Raw genomic sequence first — 18,791 nt, 5'->3', positions numbered from 1 at the left:
GTGTGAGTATAGGCTGGAAAGTCATGTTTGGGCACCCCATGATTGAGGAAATGAACAATGTTTATGAGATGAACAACTTAGATGAAGTCTTGAAACTTCTGCACCAAAAAATACACTTGTAATCGTTTACAGATGCTTGGTAAAAAATTACACGAACAAAATCCAGGATTTGTACAAAAACTACTACTGGAGGAGTCAGTTGTGGTAACCTAGGTGACCATAGTAAAAATTTTTAGTTTTTTTGGCATAAATCAACTGGTTTTCACTTGATTTTAGTGTTTGAGTGTGAGTATAGGCTGGAAAGTCATGTTTGGGCACCCCATGATTGAGGAAATGAACAATGTTTATGAGATGAACAACTTAGATGAAGTGTTAAAACTTCTACACCAAAAAATACACTTGTAATCGTTTACAGATGCTTGGCAAACGATTACACGAAAAAAATCCAGGATTTGTACAGAAACTTGTACTGCAGGAGTCAGTTGTGCTAACCTAGGTGACCATAGTCAAACTTTTTATTTTTTTGACATAAATCTACTGGTTTTTACTTGATTTTAGTGTTTGAGTGTGAGTATAGGCTGGAAAGTCATGTTTGGGCACCCCATGATTGAGGAAATAAACAATGTTTATGAGATGAACAACTTAGATGAAGTCATGAAACTTTTGCACCAAAATATACACTTGTAATCGTTTACAGATGCTTGGTAAACAATTACATGAACAAAATCCAGGATTTGTACAGAAACTTCTACTGGAGGAGTCAGTTGTGGTAACCTAGGTGACCATAGTCAAATTTTTTAGTTTTTTTTGGCATAAATCAACTGGTTTTCACTTGATTTTAGTGTTTGAGTGTGAGTATAGGCTGGAAAGTCATGTTTGGGTACCCCACGATTGAGGAAATGAACAATGTTTATGAGATGAACAACTTAGATGAAGTCTTGAAACTTCTGCACCAAAAAATACACTTGTAATCGTTTACAGATGCTTGGTAAACGATTACACGAACAAAATCCAGGATTTGTACAGAATCTTGTACTGGAGGAGTCAATTGTGGTAACTTAGGTGACCATAGTCAAAATTTTTAATTTTTTGGCATAAATCAACTGGTTTTCACTTGATTTTAGTGTTTGAGTGTGAGTATAGGCTCGAAACTCATGTTTAGGCACCCCATGATTGAGGAAATGAACAATGTTTATGAGATGAACAACTTAGATGAAGTCTTGAAACTTCTGCACCAAAAAATACACTTGTAATCGTTTACAGATGCTTGGCAAACGATTACACGAACAAAATCCAGGATTTGTGCAGAAACTTGTACTGCAGGAGTCAACTGTGCTAACCTAGGTGACCATAGTCAAAATTTTTAATTTTTTGACATAAATCAACTGGTTTTCACTTGATTTTAGTGTTCGAGTGTGAGTATAGGCTGGAAAGTCATGTTTGGGCACCCCATGATTGAGGAAATGAACAATGTTTATGAGATGAACAACTTAGATGAAGTCTTGAAACTTCTGCACCAAAAAATACACTTGTAATCGTTTACAGATGCTTGGTAAACGATTACACGAACAAAATCCAGGATTTGTACAGAAACTTGTACTGGAGGAGTCCGGTGTGGTAACCTAGGTGACCATAGTCAAAATTTTTAATTTTTTGGCATAAATTCACTAATTTTCACTTGATTTTAGTGTTTAAGTGTGAGTAGAGGCTGGAAAGTCATGTTTGGGCACCCAGTATTCACAAAAGTAATAATATTTTATAGTTGATTTTTTTGTTCAAAAGTCATTTTTGGCACCCCATGATGGAGGAAAGAAACAATGTTTATGAGATGAGCAACTTGGGTGAGTAACATGCTGTCAACTTTGACCTTTGCTAGCTATTTCACTGATAACTTTTCCCACCGACCTTCAAATGATGTGATTCTTTTTTTATGAGAAACTTGACTCAAAAATCTTTCCAATGACTACTAATTTGTAATTGTTGGACATCTGAGTTGGTACAATTTATTCTTTCAAGTTAACGTTTTATATTCTTGCCAACTCTGACTTTTGTTTGTTCTTTTGCTCATAACTTTCTTCACCGAACTCCAAATGAGTTGATTCTTGTTTTGTTGGAATCTAGACTCAAAAAGACCTTTCAAATTATGCCTTGGAAATCAAGTTTACACCTTTTTTGACACTGTAATCGATTACAAGGACACTGTAAACGATTACACGAAAAGAAATCTGGTTTTTGTACAAAAACTTGTGCTATAGGAGCTAGTTGTGGGCACACAGGTAGCCAAAGACATTTTACGTTATTTTTCCATATTTCTTCAGTTGATGAGAGTTGTTTTTAGTGTTTAAGTGTGAGTAGAGGGAGGAAACTAGGGTTTGGGCAGTCCATGGTGAAGGAAAGACCCAATGTTGGTGTCAAGACCAAGTTGGTTCAAGTGTTGAAACAAGTGCAGGCCATTTTGTGTCTTGTAATCGATTACAAGAGCCTTGTAAACGATTACACGAACAAAAGTCTAGTTTTGTATAAAAACTTGTGCTGTAGGAGCCACCTGTGCGCACATAAGTAGCCAAAGGCAATTTGAGTTAGATAACATGCTGTCAACTTTGACCTTTGCTGGCTATTTTAATGATAACTTTTCTCACCGACCTCCAAATGATGTGATTCTTTTTTATTAGAAAATAGACTCAAAAATCTTTCCAATGACTACTAATTTGTAATTTTTGGACATCTGAGTTGGTACAGTTTATTCTTTCAAGTTAGCGTTTCATATATTCTTGCCAACTCTTACCTTTACTTGTTCTTTTGCTCATAACTTTCTCCACCGAACTCCAAATGAGTTGATTCTTGTTTTGTTGGAATCTATACTCAAAGACCTTTCAAATTATGTCATGGTAATCAAGTTTAGGCCTTTTTTGCCATTGTAATCGATTACAAGGACCCAGTAAACGATTACCACAGTGTTTTTTCTGCAGATTAGCTCTGCACTTGTCCAACTTGGTCCCCTAAGTAAGAATGGCTTCTTCTCCACTTCTTGGGGTCACCTCCAATCACTTACCACTCTCTACCACCACTGAAACACCAACACCAAGTAAATACAAGTGGACTTGTGTCTGAAAGTAAAAATTTTTGCCAATGATCACCCATGACACCTGATACAGCTGTCGCGACCGATCAAATTTGATTTGCAATTAAATAATGCAGTATAGCTAGGATGTGACTCCTAGGTCGTCTCTCAAGGACCAATTTGGGTTCAGTCTCAGATCTAACACGAAGTGGGGGGTTTATGGTTTTGGTTTAATGCGAAAAAATTAAAACGGACTAGAAATTAAATATAGAAAAATTAAAAACGTTGAAATAAATTTTAACGACGGTAAAAACTGAACGGTAAAAGACGGTAAAAATAGACAATGGAAAAATTACGCAGTGTTGGAAATTAAAACACAGAACACTAATGACAGTGTAATTAAAATTTACTAAAAGCTTCAGCAAAAATAAACCGTAAAAACAACTCTTGAAAATACCATGACCAGTAAAACACAATGACAGAATTTAACGGTGCAGAAAATACTAAACGGTAAAATACAACAGATAAAATAAAAACACTTAATTGAAAATGGAATTCACCGAAGATTCAACACTTGAAATAAAATGTTTGGTACAGATGAAAATGAAATAGCAAACTGTAAAAACCTCTACTGAACCACACCCTTCAGAAATAAAATTCTATAACATTTGTGCACTGTGAAAATGAAAACCGAGAAGGCTACTGGAAGAGAAAGAGCCGTGAGCTTCTTCCAGGCCTCCAAGGCCGTGTCATTTCTTCTGCTGCAACTGGCTTATATCCTTCTATGGAGAGACAGCCCTCCCCCTTTCTCGGTGTGCCTTCCTAATTTTCTTCCATAATTTGCATTTTTGTCTCCGTAGCATCTTTGACTTTCTTCTACTAAATTGCTCCTAGTCGTGACAAAAGAGGTCTTCTATGTGGTGTCCGTTTGCTTAGGCTTTGCTTAGGCTTCCCCCCATTCACGCAAATTCCTTTCAACCGTGTGCCCCACTCCAAACTGTTGTAGCTTCTTCTGCTGTGCATGCTGGATGAGGTTGTGCTGCTGCCCACCAAGTGTTGGTGCTGGACCAAGCTGCTGGCTTTCATTTCCGTGCACACCATTCCAGCCTCACGTGAAATCAGCTCTTGATGGAATGAATGAAGAATCAAATCCCAGAACATTGCTGGACCGTGAAGGTCTTCTTCAAAGTGCTGCACTTCTTTTTGCTTGCAGCAGGCTGTGATCTCTCCCAGCTGGACCGTGACTTTTCTTGCTCTTTGCTTGTGTATTTCCAGCAGTATAAATCACTACTTATTCCTCCATCACGGAACCTTTTTGGAAGCTACTCTCTCCTGTCACGGTTCCAGCCCTTACCACTTTATTCCAGCCGCCGTGACCTTCTATTTTGCTAAATCACGTTGCAAGCCAAGCAAGATGTGGCGGCCCATTGTCCAAGTACTATTATTGAATATTATAACAAGCTTTCTCCATTTCTTCACTCTGGACGTGCAAAAGTGAACATGGGCCCTCCAAGTTGCTCCATGACTACAAATTTTATAAAGCCAAAAAGTAATGGTAGTATGACCGTGAAACCCTTCTCCACTTTCATTCTAATTTCCACGTTGATGCATGTGCTGGCCGTGAGAAACAAGCCAATTAATGCTTCTTAATTCCCCTTTCACGTGAAGGTCATTTTGGAGCATTATCATTCTTTCTTTAATCTCAATCTCAATTGTGGGCCATGCTATTTTCTTCCTTTAATAAAATTCAGCACATTGTATTTAGGAGTTGCTCCCAACGTGATCTTTCAACCAAGTGGTGGCCCTACTATTTTCTTCACTTGAACGTGAGTGTGGCAGCCTTTGTGTTGTCCAAAACATGTGGTCTTGTTGCCAAAATGAATGTGCCGTGAGTGCTTCTTAGAAGAAATGAATGCCAAAACCGTGACACTAGTGCAAGTCCCTTTTAAAAAAAATGAAATTCACATCTCTTAACATTTTAGCTTAAAATATAATTGATGTCACATTTTAAGTCTCCAAATATTATCCAACAATTTCCCTACAATTGATAATGCAAGTAATTAACCTCAGATAATTCAAATTAATTAAAATAAGAATTTCTGATCAAATTGAACACAATTAAAAAAAATAGGAAAATACTGGACATTTAAGTACAATTCCCTGATTAAATTCGGTACAATAAGCTAAGTGAAATTGAGAAAATGTTGACTCATCAACACCACAGCGGACTACTTCAGTTCAACTTTCTGTACAAAATAGTGATTTCTCTCGTGTAATCGTTTACCTGGCCACTGTAAATGATTAGCACAGTGTTTTTTCTATAGATTAGCCATGCACTTCTCCAACTTGGTCCCTTCAGTAAGAATGACTTCTTCCCCACTTCTTGGGGTCACCTCCCATCACCTACCCTCTACCACCAGTCAAACACCAACACCAAGTAAATACAAGTGGACTTGTGCTTTAAATTAACAGCTTTTGCTAATGATCACCCAGGACACCACAACTGACTACTTCAGTTCAACTTTCTGTACAAAACAGTGATTTCTCTCGTGTAATCGTTTACGAGGCCACTGTAAACGATTACGACAATGTTTTTTCTGCAGATTAGCTCTGCACTTGTCCAACTTGGTCCCCTCAGTAAGAATGGCTTCTTCCCCACTTCTTGGGGTCACCAAACATAACCTCCCAACCAGTAATGACCCTTAAATTCACTTGTATGATTTTTTGGTCAACAAATTCCACAACTTATATTCATTTCTGAAACCATTGCCTACATTTTAAATACTTATTAATATTCCTGCGTCCTTTTTTCAATATAACACCTTTATTCATTATAACACACAACGTAAAAAGAATTAAATTCATGACACCCAAACCCACCTTTATTCATTATAACACATACCATTTTCCCATTTATAATGCTGGTCTTTGTGGCTTTGTTAATTGTATCGCAGTTTCTTTTGTGTCACACACATTAACAAAACCATGCGTCCTACTTCCTCCAACTTTGTCTTTCTTCCTTCGTTGACTTGCTTCCCCCTTACCCTCACTTCCATGTCTCTTAATATAAAAAATGGTTTAATTAACTTACGCGGAAGATGACTTTCATACTATTCAAACATTTTTCTTTCAAAAATAAAGTGTCTTATAAATATTAATGTTGTATCTTATTTTCCATTATCTATGAACAACAAAAATCCATATGAGAGTGTTGTGGAAGATGAACAGAAGCATGACCTGGAATCCCTGCAAGTTCTTCTTCCTTTGTATTATCATTTTCCATCTCGCAGTTGGTAAAGCAAAGGGCGCCGACGCTGCTTATCATAGAGTTTGCAGTGAAGAAAAGAGCAGTGACAACAGCACCTATCAGGCGAATCTGAGGACCCTCCTCTCTTCCTTATCTTCCAACGCTACAGCCAACGCCAACGGATTCTACAACAACACAATCCTTGGCACAAACTCCTCTGATACAGTATATGGTCTTTTCATGTGCAGGGGTGATCTTCTCTCTCACGCCTGCAAAGATTGCGTTGCAAACGCAACCCAGACTCTGTCTTCAGACACAGACTGTTCCCTGTCCAAATCGAGTGTGATTTGGTACGACGAATGCATGGTTCGGTATTCCGACCGCTCTTTCTTCTCAGCTGTGAACACATCTCCCGGATATTACGTGTGGAACGTGGCCAATATCTCCTCCGACCCATCAAGCTTCAGGAGTTTACTGGAAGACACCATGAAACAAACTGCACGTGAAGCAGCCAATTCTAGAAACAAGTATTACACAAACAATGGAACCTTACCGAAACTTCAGACTCTTTACTGTCTAACTCAGTGCACACAAGACCTTTCACTCCAACAATGCTCAGACTGCCTTGATGAAGCAATATCAAATATTCCAACATGCTGTAACGGAAAGCAAGGAGGAAGAGTTCTGTTTCCCAGTTGTAACATCAGGTATGAATTGTACCCTTTCTATCGCGTCACCGATGAGGCACCTAAAGGACTCGTCCCAGAAACAAATTATGCAAACAGAGATTCTGAATATTCAGAAGATCCTGGCTATATTTCTCACAACTGCTCAAACAACAAACTTGACGCTGATTTCCAATCAAACCTCCGAACCCTCCTCTTTCACTTGTCTTCCAACGCCATCTCTAAACCTGGATTCCAGACTCAAGAGGGAACAGTATATGGCCTCTTCAGGTGCCGTATCGACATTGCTGCTCGCCTCTGTGAACAATGCATCAAAAACGCAACGGACAGAATAACCTCCGACTGTGGGTTGGCTTCTGCCGAGGCTGTAATATGGTACAATCACTGCTGGCTTCGCTATTCCAACATAAATTTCTTCTCCACCGCCGAAACAAATCCGAGATTTTACAATCTGAATATCAGCAACAGCAGTCCGATACAGTCCTCCGTTGCTTCTGATTTATCAAACAAGTTAGCTAAGGTGGCCACAATGACTGGGAACACTGATAACAAATTCGAAACAGATGAATCTCTGAGATTGAACGATAAGCAAACAGTGTACATTCTTGCTCAGTGCTCATCGGATCTATCAACCAATAGTTGCATTGGGTGCCTCAATGATGTGATTGGAACAACAATTCCATGGAGCAGTTTGGGAAGCGTGGGTGGACGGGTTCTGTATCCGAGCTGTATTCTTCGCTTTGAATTGTTCAAGTTTTACAATCTCGCGCCATCTGCTCCTCCTCCCCCACCAGGTTTTTTTATTTCTATTCACCATGATTCCCATGCTAATAAAAGGAAGGACGACGATATATATCCATAATCCAACAGATTTATCTCCTCACTTAACACCCTTATTTTACTATTTTTTCCTTCGTAATAATGATTAAAGTTTATCTTTTCTAGTGAACTGGTTATTCTTAAAACCATATTAAGTTGTTAAATGATTATCAAATCATCATTTTCCTTCCTAAAATAAAATCTTCTTATGCTAAGAGTAAATAATATAGCAGAAAATACTAAATGATCAGTGGTGTGTTTTTATGCAAACACACGTTTTAAATGTCATTATGAAAATTTGGAATTGGAGATAGATTCACTTTGTATTTATACCATAGATTTGTATAAGTTTATAATGTGCGGAACATTCTAGAAAGACATAACCTTATGAGAACTTGTCACCACAGAAGGATAAGACCTTATGAAAATTTACTGTGTTATTAACATTGACATATTTTCTTCAATACTTAAATTTCTAATCTCTGATAACATATTTTTATTTGTGATCTTCGCACTTTGGAATATGAGGTCTGTAGCTTTTGTTTTACAATATTATAAATCTTGCATCAGATTATCTATGATTTTAGCACATAGTGTGGTTCGAATCAAGGTTGGTTTTCTTCACCAATATTTTTTTTTAGTTTATACAAAATAGTCTTTTTTTTTATCAATTTACTGGACTTATTGACATGTGTTTCTATAATGTAGGTGAAAATCACTCAAGAATTATCTTGATCATTACTTCTAGCATAGTTGCATCAGGAATACTTTTCATCTTTTGTTATTATTTGATACGAAGAAAGAACAGAAAAAACAATAGAACTATTCTTCAAGAAAATTGTGAGTATGAAATATTTTTTACTATCTTTTCAATAAAATAGTTTTGAAACAGTTTAAAAATTGATATATTTTTATTTAGTTGGACAAGAAAGTTCAACTATAGAATCTTTGCAATTCAATCTACCAATAATTGAAGCAGCAACAAGTAACTTCTCACATGACAACAAAATTGGAAAAGGTGGATTTGGAGAAGTTTACAAGGTAAAAAAAGGCATGTTAAATTTTATTTCTCATATGTTTCTACCTTTTTAATAAATACTTATTTATATTTTTAGGGCATTCTTTATGATGGACGATCCATTGCTGTAAAGAGACTTTCAAGAAATTCTAGACAAGGCATACAAGAGTTTAAAAACGAGGTTCTATTAATAGCCAAACTTCAACATAGAAATTTGGTGGCTTTCATAGGATTTTGTCTTGATGAACAAGAAAAAATACTTATATATGAATATGTGCCAAACAAAAGTCTAGACTACTTCTTATTTGGTGAGATGCTTTATACATATATATATATTTTATTTTTCTTAATTTAGCATTAGTTAATTATGTACTTATGATGTTTAATGTACTTTATCTTAAACTAATTCAAGAACTTTATCAAAAACATGTATGACTTACATATATAATGATTATTTTTTGTAGATACTAAACAAGAAAAAATTTTAAGTTGGAGTGAGCGTCACAAAATCATAGCTGGCATTGCTCGAGGAATTGTATATTTACATGAACATTCTCGACTTAAAGTTATACATCGTGACCTTAAACCGAGTAATGTACTATTAGATGAAAATATGAATCCCAAAATTTCAGATTTTGGACTTGCTAGAATTGTTGAAATAGATCAAGAAGAGGAAAGTACAAATAGAATTATTGGAACATAGTAAGTTTTTAATACTCTTTCCTACACTTCTCATGCTTTGCATAATATTTTTAAGATTATTTTCTTAACTTTTCGTTGATTATGCAGTGGCTATATGTCTCCAGAGTATGCTATGTTGGGACAATTTTCTGAGAAATCTGATGTTTACAGTTTTGGTGTTATGATTCTCGAGATTATAAGTGGAAAAAAGAATATAAGTTCAAATGAATCGCATCGTGTTGCTGATGGTCTTCTAAAGTTTGTGAGTGCCAAATTTTTGGGAGTTATCTTACTTGATCATTATTTGTGGGTAATGTATAAAGAAAACAATTATTACAAATACAAAAGTGTAATGACACATGCAAGTTTAAAACTTTTTTATAGGTTTGGAGACATTGGAGGGATGAAACAATATTAAGTGCATTGGACCCAAAATTAGAAGAAAATTATTCTAAGATTGAATTCATGAGATGCGTTCAGATTGGTCTATTATGTGTTCAGGAAGATCCAGAGGCTAGACCTACAATGATAGCAATTGTTTCATATTTTAGTAGTCAAACAATTGAGTTGCCATCTCCCCAAGAACCAACATTTTTCTTGAACCACAAAATAAATCCAATTATATCACTTGAATCGAGTTCAGGCCAAGATAGTTCCATACCATCTTCTACCAATACAATATCCATGAGTGAATTTTATCCTCGATAGTTCACTTTTTTTTATATACTATTTATGTTTTAATGTATGCGAGATACTTTGAAGTTTGTTTTGTGATGTATGTTTTCTTAGATACTGTAAGAGATTTCCCCTTAATTTATAATGCTTTAACTTTATGCCTTTAATGATTGTAACTTTTTTTATTATAGCTTGCTTTATGTTGACATATGACATGTTTTACATTTTATTATTTAAGTGATAAAACTTGTGTTGAAAAAGAGTAGAAATGTAGAAAAATAATGTATTTTTATTTCAATTTTTAAGATATTACACTAAAAATTGGTGAGTAATTTGACAAAATAAATTGAATATAGACTGGAAAAAAAAAGAAAATATTATAATTTATGAAGTAATGGATACAATAAAAACCTAATTATACTTTTGATCTACTATATTTTTTTAAAAGGTGATAATAATGTAAGTGCGCAATAGAGTGTGATCATAAGAAATTTGAACCAAAATGCAATGATGATTAAAGCATGACCAACGAAATATAAATTTTATTTTTTTCTTTCAATTGCAAACATCTATTATTCAAATGCCATCCCCTGTTGTTCAACAAAAGGAAGACAATTTTTCTTTTAAGGCATTTTCATTCCCAATTGCATCCCGCCAATATGTCTAACTTAGTTGTGTTATGAGAAAAGAAAGGATAGGAATTGTATTTCTTATTCTATAGGAAGAGAGTACAATTTTACATATATATAATTGTTTGAAACAATATATAAACGGAATATAAATATAAAAATAGAATATAAATATATGAAGATAAATGCACAGATATGAACGGAAAATAAATTAAATCCAATATCCCCCCTCAAGCTGCAGCATATATATCCTTAATGCTCAGCTTGGACAACAAAGATTGAAATTGTGCTGGATGAAAAGCTTTAGTATGAATGTCTGCAAGTTGTGCTGAAGTAGAAATGGACAGGAGCTTAATTACACCAGCTTGAACTTTATCTCTTATGAGATGACAATCAATTTCAATATGCTTTGTTCTTTCATGCATGGCTGGATTTTGTGCAATTTGTATAGCAGATTGATTGTCACAAAACAGAGAAACTGGTTGTGGTAGAGGTTGTTTCAAATCATGGAGCAAATACAGAAGCCATTGAATTTCACATGTTGTGGAAGCTAAAGCTCTATATTCTGCTTCGGTTGATGATCTAGATATAGTACCTTGCTTCTTGGATTTCCAGCTAATTAATGATGCACCATAGAACACATTAAAACCAGTCACAGACCTTCTAGTGTCAGGGCAAGCAGCCCAATCAGAATCACTAAAAGCCTTGAGAGCATGTTCTGTGTTGGAGGGAAAGAATAATCCTTGTCCTGGATTGTTCTTGATATATCTCAGGATTCTTATTGCTGCTGCATAGTGATCTTCCAAAGGATTGGAAAGAAATTGACTGAGAGTACTAACAGCGAAACATAAATCTGGTCTTGTGTTGGTTAGATATAGTAACCTGCCAAGAAGTCTTCTATAGGCCTGCACATCTGAATAGGGTTTCCCTTCTGTCTTGGAAAATTTTGTGCCTGGCTGTATAGGAGTAGAAAAACAGGTTGACACCCCAACAATCCTGCATCTTCTAGTAACTCTAGAGCATACTTCCTTTGTGACAAATTAATGTCCTGTTGAGATCTTGCAATTTCTAAGCCCAGAAAATACTTGAGTTGGCCTAAGTCTTTAATCTTGAACTTTGCATTCAATAGAGCCTTCACAGTTTGGATTTCCTGGATGTCATCACCTGCCAAAACTATATCATCTACATAAACAAGATGGTAATATGAGCAGAATCACTTTTGACAAAAAGTGAATAATCTGATTTTGATTGTGTGTAGCCCAAAGAAAGTAAAGTAGTTGTCAACTTGTAATTCCATTGTCTAGAGGCTTGTTTGAGTCCATATAAAGACTTCAACAACTTGCAAACTTGTCCTGGTTTTTCAGATTTATAACCAAGAGGAAGAGACATGTATACTTCTTCATCTAGATCCCCATGTAAAAAGGCATTAGTTACATCTAGTTGATGTAAATACCAATGTTTGGAAGCTGCTAAAGCTAGAACCAATCTTACTGTTGTGAGTTTGACAACAGGTGAAAAAGTCTCAAAGTAATCTAAACCTTGTTGTTGTGTGTAGCCTTTGGCTACAAGCCTTGCCTTGTATCGTTCAATACTCCCATCAGCATGCCTCTTTATTTTGTATACCCATTTACATCCGATAGGTTGCTTTCCATTAGGTAGATCAGTCAAAACCCAAGTTTTGGTATTTTCTAAAGCTGCAATTTCTTGGTCCATGGCATTTCTCCAACAATCATAAGAAAATTAATTTTTTATCACGTTCTTCCGCAACCAATTCTTTTCCTGTCCAGATCTTCATTTTCTACCTTTCGTTCTTGGCTTTTCTGCCTTTTTCTTCTCCTTTTATGGCTACTCCCTCTGTTACTCTCGCATCGTTGCAAGATACAACACATGACTATTACATTCATCCTAATGAGAATCCTTCATTGGTGCTTGTTTCCCCGATTCTTGAAGGTCACAATTATCATGGATGGGCTCGCTCGATGTCTATGGCACTACAAATGAAGAATAAATTTGGCTTTGTTGATGGTTCCATTCCTTGTCCAGCTGGTACAGATCCAATGGTTCAAGCATGGAAGCGTTGCAATAATCTAGTTTTATCTTGGATCAATCATTCTGTTTCTCATGAGATTGCTACAAGTATTATTTGGATTGACTCTGCTGCTACGGCATGGAAGGATCTCAAAGATCGTTTCTCCCAAGGTGATTCTGTTCGAATGTCACGATTGCATCAAGATCTTTATTCAATGCATCAATATGATCTAAGTGTTACTGCATATTACACTAAAATGAAGATTCTCTGGGATGAACTTTGCAATTTTCGCCCTATTCCTGAATGCCAATCTTCTGCTTCTTGTTGTGTTGTTTCTAAGACAATGAAGGAATATCGTGAAAATGATTGTGTTCTTTGTTTTCTTAGAGGCTTGAATGATAATTACTCTGTTGCTCGCTCTCAGATCCTTCTCATGGATCCCTTGCCTTCTTTACCCAAAATTTTTTCGATGATAATTCAACATGAGCGACAATTACAATCAGGAATTCTTTCTCAACCTCCAGTCATGGCGTCACAAGTTTCTCAATCTAAACCTTCTTTTTCTACCTTCAATGGCAGAGGTAAACCCTCTCCTGCCAATGATTATGGTCGGGGAAGATCTTCATATCAAGGTTCTCAGGCTCGTTCCTCAGGGGGAAGGTTTGGTGCACCTCGACAATGCACTCACTGTGGCAGGACAAACCACACCATTGATACTTGCTTTCTAATACATGGATTACCACCTGATCTCAAATCCAAAAGAGTCCACAATGTTACAACAGATTCTTCTACAGTAGTTCCTTCTTATAATAATTCTCCGGCACAGTCACATTCTGCAATTTTGGGACTTTCTCAAGAGCAAATTCATGGTTTATTGGCACTTCTTCCTCAATCTAATCCCACAATCCCACATTCTACTAATCTAGTGAGCTCTCATAATGCTTCCACTTCTTCCCAGGCTCAAGGTAATATCTATTCCAAATGGATTCTAGACACAGGTGCTACTGATCATATATCTAATTCTTTGTCTCATTTTATTTCTTATCATAGAATCTCACCAATTACAGTATCACTACCCAACAAGAACTCTTCATTTGCTCATTTTTCTGGCACTGTTTCACTTAGCCCACACCTTACTTTACACAATGTCTTGTTTATTCCTAATTTTTCTATCAATCTTATTTCGGTCACAAAGTTAACTAAATCTCTATCTTGTAAACTTAACATTTCTGAATTTTCCTGTGAAATACAGGACAAGTCAACCCTGCAGATGATTGGCAAAGCTGAAGAAAGAGATGGCTTGTATGTCATGATAGTTCCTGCACCCACACCCCTTGGTTCACCAGCTGCTATTACTTCTGAGAATTCTATTGCTTGTTCTACAATAAGACATAACTCTATAGATATTTGGCACTATAGACTAGGGCATCCTTCTTTTTCTTGTTATACCAAATTACGCAACATGTATGCCACTTTACCCAATACAAAATACACGCATTGTGATGCTTGTCATTATTCTAAGCAAAGAAAATTACCTTTTCAATTAAGTACTACTGTTTCAAAAGCTCCTTTTGATTTAATTCATGTTGATATTTGGGGGCCCTATAGTACTTCTTCTGTTGATGGTTTCAAATATTTCTTAACTATAGTGGATGATATGTCTAGATACACATGGATTAAATTAATGACAAGTAAATCAGATACAAGATCACAACTTATTGGCTTTGTTTCTTATATAAAAACACAATTTGGCATTGATGTAAAAGCTGTTAGATCAGATGATGGTAATGAGTTTGCAATGACAGATTTTTATAGACAAAAAGGGATACAACATCAATTATCATGTGTTGAAACACCTCAACAAAATGGAGTCGTTGAGAGAAAACATCAACACATTCTCAATGTTGCTAGATCTTTAATGTTTCAATCCCATTTGCCCATAATTTTCTGGTCTTTTGCTGTTCGTTATGCTGTGCAACTCATTAATATTTTACCTTCCAAAGTTTTGACATATTTTTCTCCATCTCAGCTGTTACACAATGTTAAACCTGACATTACTTACTTACGAGTTTTTGGCTCACTTTGCTATGCTTCAACTCTTCAAACTCATAGAACAAAATTTCAACCTTGTATTGGATTTAATTTATATCCTTTCTTTTCTCATAACAAGTTGTAAGCTTGTCTAATTGCGCATCCATGACATCAACCATCAAAGCTTTTCTTTTTGAACACCACAATAAAAACTTTCCATCAGATACAAATTGTGTAAAACCTAGGATATATATGAATCCATAAGTGACAATGACGGAGGAGGTTGTTGGAAGTCTCACATCGACTAAAGATAAAACCAATTCTTAGTTTGTAAGTGGGTGCAAATCTCATCCTATAAACTGGTTTTATGGAGTTGAGTTAGGCTTAAAATCCACTTCTTACTAAAGGTTGGTCGTAAAGAATATGTTGTTCTTAAGTTCCTTCTTCACATATGTAAATAGTAGAAAAAACTCATGTAAGGTAAATGTTGTGTCTAATTGGTATAGAGGACACTATCCTCACTTCAAATTGATGCACATATCTTATAGGGACAAAATATTGATTTGAGTGAAATGTGAATAATGAATTAGTTACCCAATTAACCTACTCAACCACAACTTAGTTTTAGAAGTCTATGTATAATAGTCAAACTTGTTCATCTTCTCAATACTAATATTATGGCTAGAAAAGAAGGAAGAATCTATTTTCTAGGTTGATGTCACCTTGAAAGACATGTTCATTTAAAAACTTGGAGGAAATAAATAATAAAATAAAAATATAAGGTGATGGAAAAATAAATGGAGTCACCAAAGGAACTCTGATAGAATCGCCACCACAAATGTATGAATGCATGGAGGAGGCAACTTGAGCTAGGTGGTTGGTTGTCATGTGTCGCTTCACACATTGATTAGAGTTGAAATTCTTGTGAAAGAGAAATTGTAAGTGGAATATGTGGATGAGTACTCACAATGACTTTGCCTAAATTAAGTGATATTATTCCAAACCTGTTTTGATAGTTATCAATCTTTTATTAGAAAATTCACTAAAGATTACATTGTATCCGAAAATAAATCTAGAAGAAATGTTCGAAAAAAAATCCTCAAAAACAATAAATTTATTGAAACAACACATTTTTTACTCTAAATAAATTTCATAAAAGTGATAAACTAAAACTATATGTTTTCAGAACACAAATATTTTTTTTAATGACAAAAAATCAACACAATAAATAAAAAATATGATATTCTTTTAAAACAAATATAATATATAAGATTAATAAAATGTCTCTAATAATATAATTAATCATTTTAAAAACAATTCAAATACATAAAAAAAGTATAATTAATTATATACACAAAATTTAATCAATTATATTTTTTTATGCATAATCAATTATTATTGTGATTTGTATATTAATTTCCAATAAAGAATGTCTTGAGCGTTGTAATGTTTCTATTTTTGGTGTTTATAATATTTTTTATCTTTATTTTTTAATTTTTTTCAGTTTTTTTATGTATAAAAACAAACTCACAATAAAAGTTTATAAAATAACATGTATAAGTAGATAAAAATTGAAAAATGTATAAGATTTATTAATCATATTATATTACATGTATCTTAAGTATGCGATGACTTTGTAAACATTTCACCATAGACTTAAAAAAGACAATAAAAATTAGGACTATCTGATAGGGTTGCCTTAGGACTCTAACGGCTGTGCCTCCTTCTCCCTAATTCTAACCTAATATACTACTAAAACCCTAAACTCTCCTACGGCCCAACATATCTACCCTTATCTCTCCAAATGTATTCTGTTAAGATTCACTCCTTATTTCCTAACCTTTTTTAATTATCTAACGTCCAAAAATTAGGCTGTCGTTTAAGGAAAAAAATCTGCATCTTAGACAAAACATTAAGTGGTCACCCATTCTTAACTATAACGAAAAAGAATAAAACAAGAGAGAAACTAAGAAGCCCCCTGGGACGATCATTCAACCCAGAATAAAGGGCAAAGAAAAATTTCTCACTTCAAAGTAATACGTAGCCATGCAAGAGAATCAAAACTCTTTAATTTATACTCCCTTCCTATTGGCTACTCACGACGCTGGACCTCATCATCTACCATTCCACAAGAAAGAAAAAAAAAAACAGGTAATAACTTTTCCTAACCATTTTTTACGTATCTATTTTATTCACGGACAATGATACTTTGACATCAAAATTTGACAACATTTTGACACAGCCACGTGTCGGGCTCTGATTGGTCCATGTGGAAGAGATTTTAAAAATTGAAAATGACATGAAAATGAAGGTAAGATGGGTTTTGATTGCGCGGGCTTCGTTTTGGGATTTCAAAAATTAGAAATCTCATTTTCGTGAGAGAACTCTAGAGAGAGGGTCTTCCCAACCACAAGTGTCGTCTAAGCAGAATCGGTCGTTGGCCAACTTTTCACCGTTCACCATACTCCCGCCGTTAACTGGAACCTTGTCTACACCGTCCGCCATTCCGATGCACCAACAAAGGGTGAAACCACCATTGACGGTGTTTTTTAAGCTTCCCGTCGTTCCTTTTGTCAATCCTTTGTTGTCGTTCGGTGGGTTTGATTTTTTTTAATTTTTTTTACCATTTAGGGGTTGTTGTATTTTTTTTGTGTTATTCTAATATTTTTGGACCTTATTTGGTAGTGTAGGTATTGTTGCAATGGAGGAAGTTGATCAAGAGGATGAAGTTTATTAAGACAAGAAAAAGGTATGTTGAGTTATATTATATTTTCATACATTTAGGATTTTTATGTATTTAAATAGAAACCATATTTTTGAGCTTGATTACGGAAGAAATGGAGAATATGCATTGAGTGATGAACTTGAAAAAATGAGATTGAAAATCCCTTATAAACTTCCTTTGAGTATTAAGTTTGATCCGGATGAAATCACCAACTTAATCAATCTAAATTGTTTGGTCCTCGTGTGTATATTATTCATGCCAACCCTGATCCGAGCTTGAGAATTTTTTCTATTGCCCATAAACTTCAAATGATGTCCAAGGATTACGCGTGGCTTGTAAGTGATACCCATGATGAAAAAAGAAACATAGTCAATGTTGGTTAATTCATATATATCTACTCAATTAGTTACGATTGTTTTTGAGTTGACATACAGTGTTTTTATTAAAAGACAGCTATGCTATACGTAAAAATTCTTATGGATGAAATAATATTATGTTTTTTCTTGCTCCAAAGTTTGTAAAAATTTTTACCAGTTCTTTATTTTTCTTCTTCCTTATAATATTTTTGGGTAGAATCGCAGTGAGAAAAGAAGGGAACAAAAATTGAAAAATTTGTAATCAGCATTTGTTTCTATTCAGTGTTGTCTTAATTTTGATAACATGTAATCCTTGAAAATTGTTTAGGTATATGATGCTGTTGTTGGAGACATTGCAATTGTAACTAACCGTATAAGGATTGTGGATTTTTCTCAGCCTTTTGCATCATCTAGCCTTGTCATAGTGGCTTTTATCAACAAATCAGGATCAAGTGCTTGGGTGTTCCTCAAACCATTTACAGCAGATATGTGGTGTGCTACGACTGTCTCATTTTTTGTGATTGGAATTGTTATATGGATTCTTGAACACCGAGGTAATAGTGACTTTCGTGGTCCTCCTAAGAAGCAAATTGTAATTATGTTAATGTACGCCTTTGTATATGATAACCTTTTACGGCCAGTTTATTGAATTTGGTGCAGCAATAGGTGCCCCAATGTTCATCTTTTGTTTAAGATTCTAAATCCATGTTATTTTGTTGTTTTTCAAGTTCAGCCTCTTAACCCTGTTTAAGAAAAATCGTAATGAAACAACTTACTCCAAAGTCTAATAGTTTCTTTGTTTTCTTTTTCTTTCTCAAGGTCGTCATAGGATAC

General features: G+C 35.0%; 1 protein-coding gene across 1 annotated transcript; it reads left to right on the top strand.

Annotated features, from left to right (window-relative positions):
• Positions 1–6,031: 6,031 nt before the first annotated feature.
• On the top strand, positions 6,032–10,354 carry LOC124831052 (cysteine-rich receptor-like protein kinase 19). The gene is made up of 7 exons (XM_047304938.2): positions 6,032–7,788; positions 8,522–8,653; positions 8,733–8,854; positions 8,929–9,139; positions 9,296–9,533; positions 9,621–9,774; positions 9,897–10,354. The coding sequence occupies exons 1-7, from the start codon at positions 6,264–6,266 to the stop codon at positions 10,218–10,220; spliced, it is 2,706 nt and encodes a 901-aa protein (XP_047160894.2). The 5' UTR covers positions 6,032–6,263; the 3' UTR covers positions 10,221–10,354.
• Positions 10,355–18,791: the final 8,437 nt, after the last annotated feature.

Source organism: Vigna umbellata, chromosome 3 (assembly GCF_029865625.1).
Source record: "Vigna umbellata cultivar VRB3 chromosome 3, Vumbellata_1.0, whole genome shotgun sequence".
NCBI classification, from domain to species: Eukaryota; Viridiplantae; Streptophyta; class Magnoliopsida; order Fabales; family Fabaceae; genus Vigna; species Vigna umbellata.
Note: the sequence above shows the minus strand (reverse complement) of the source record. Positions and strands in the feature narration are given on the sequence as shown.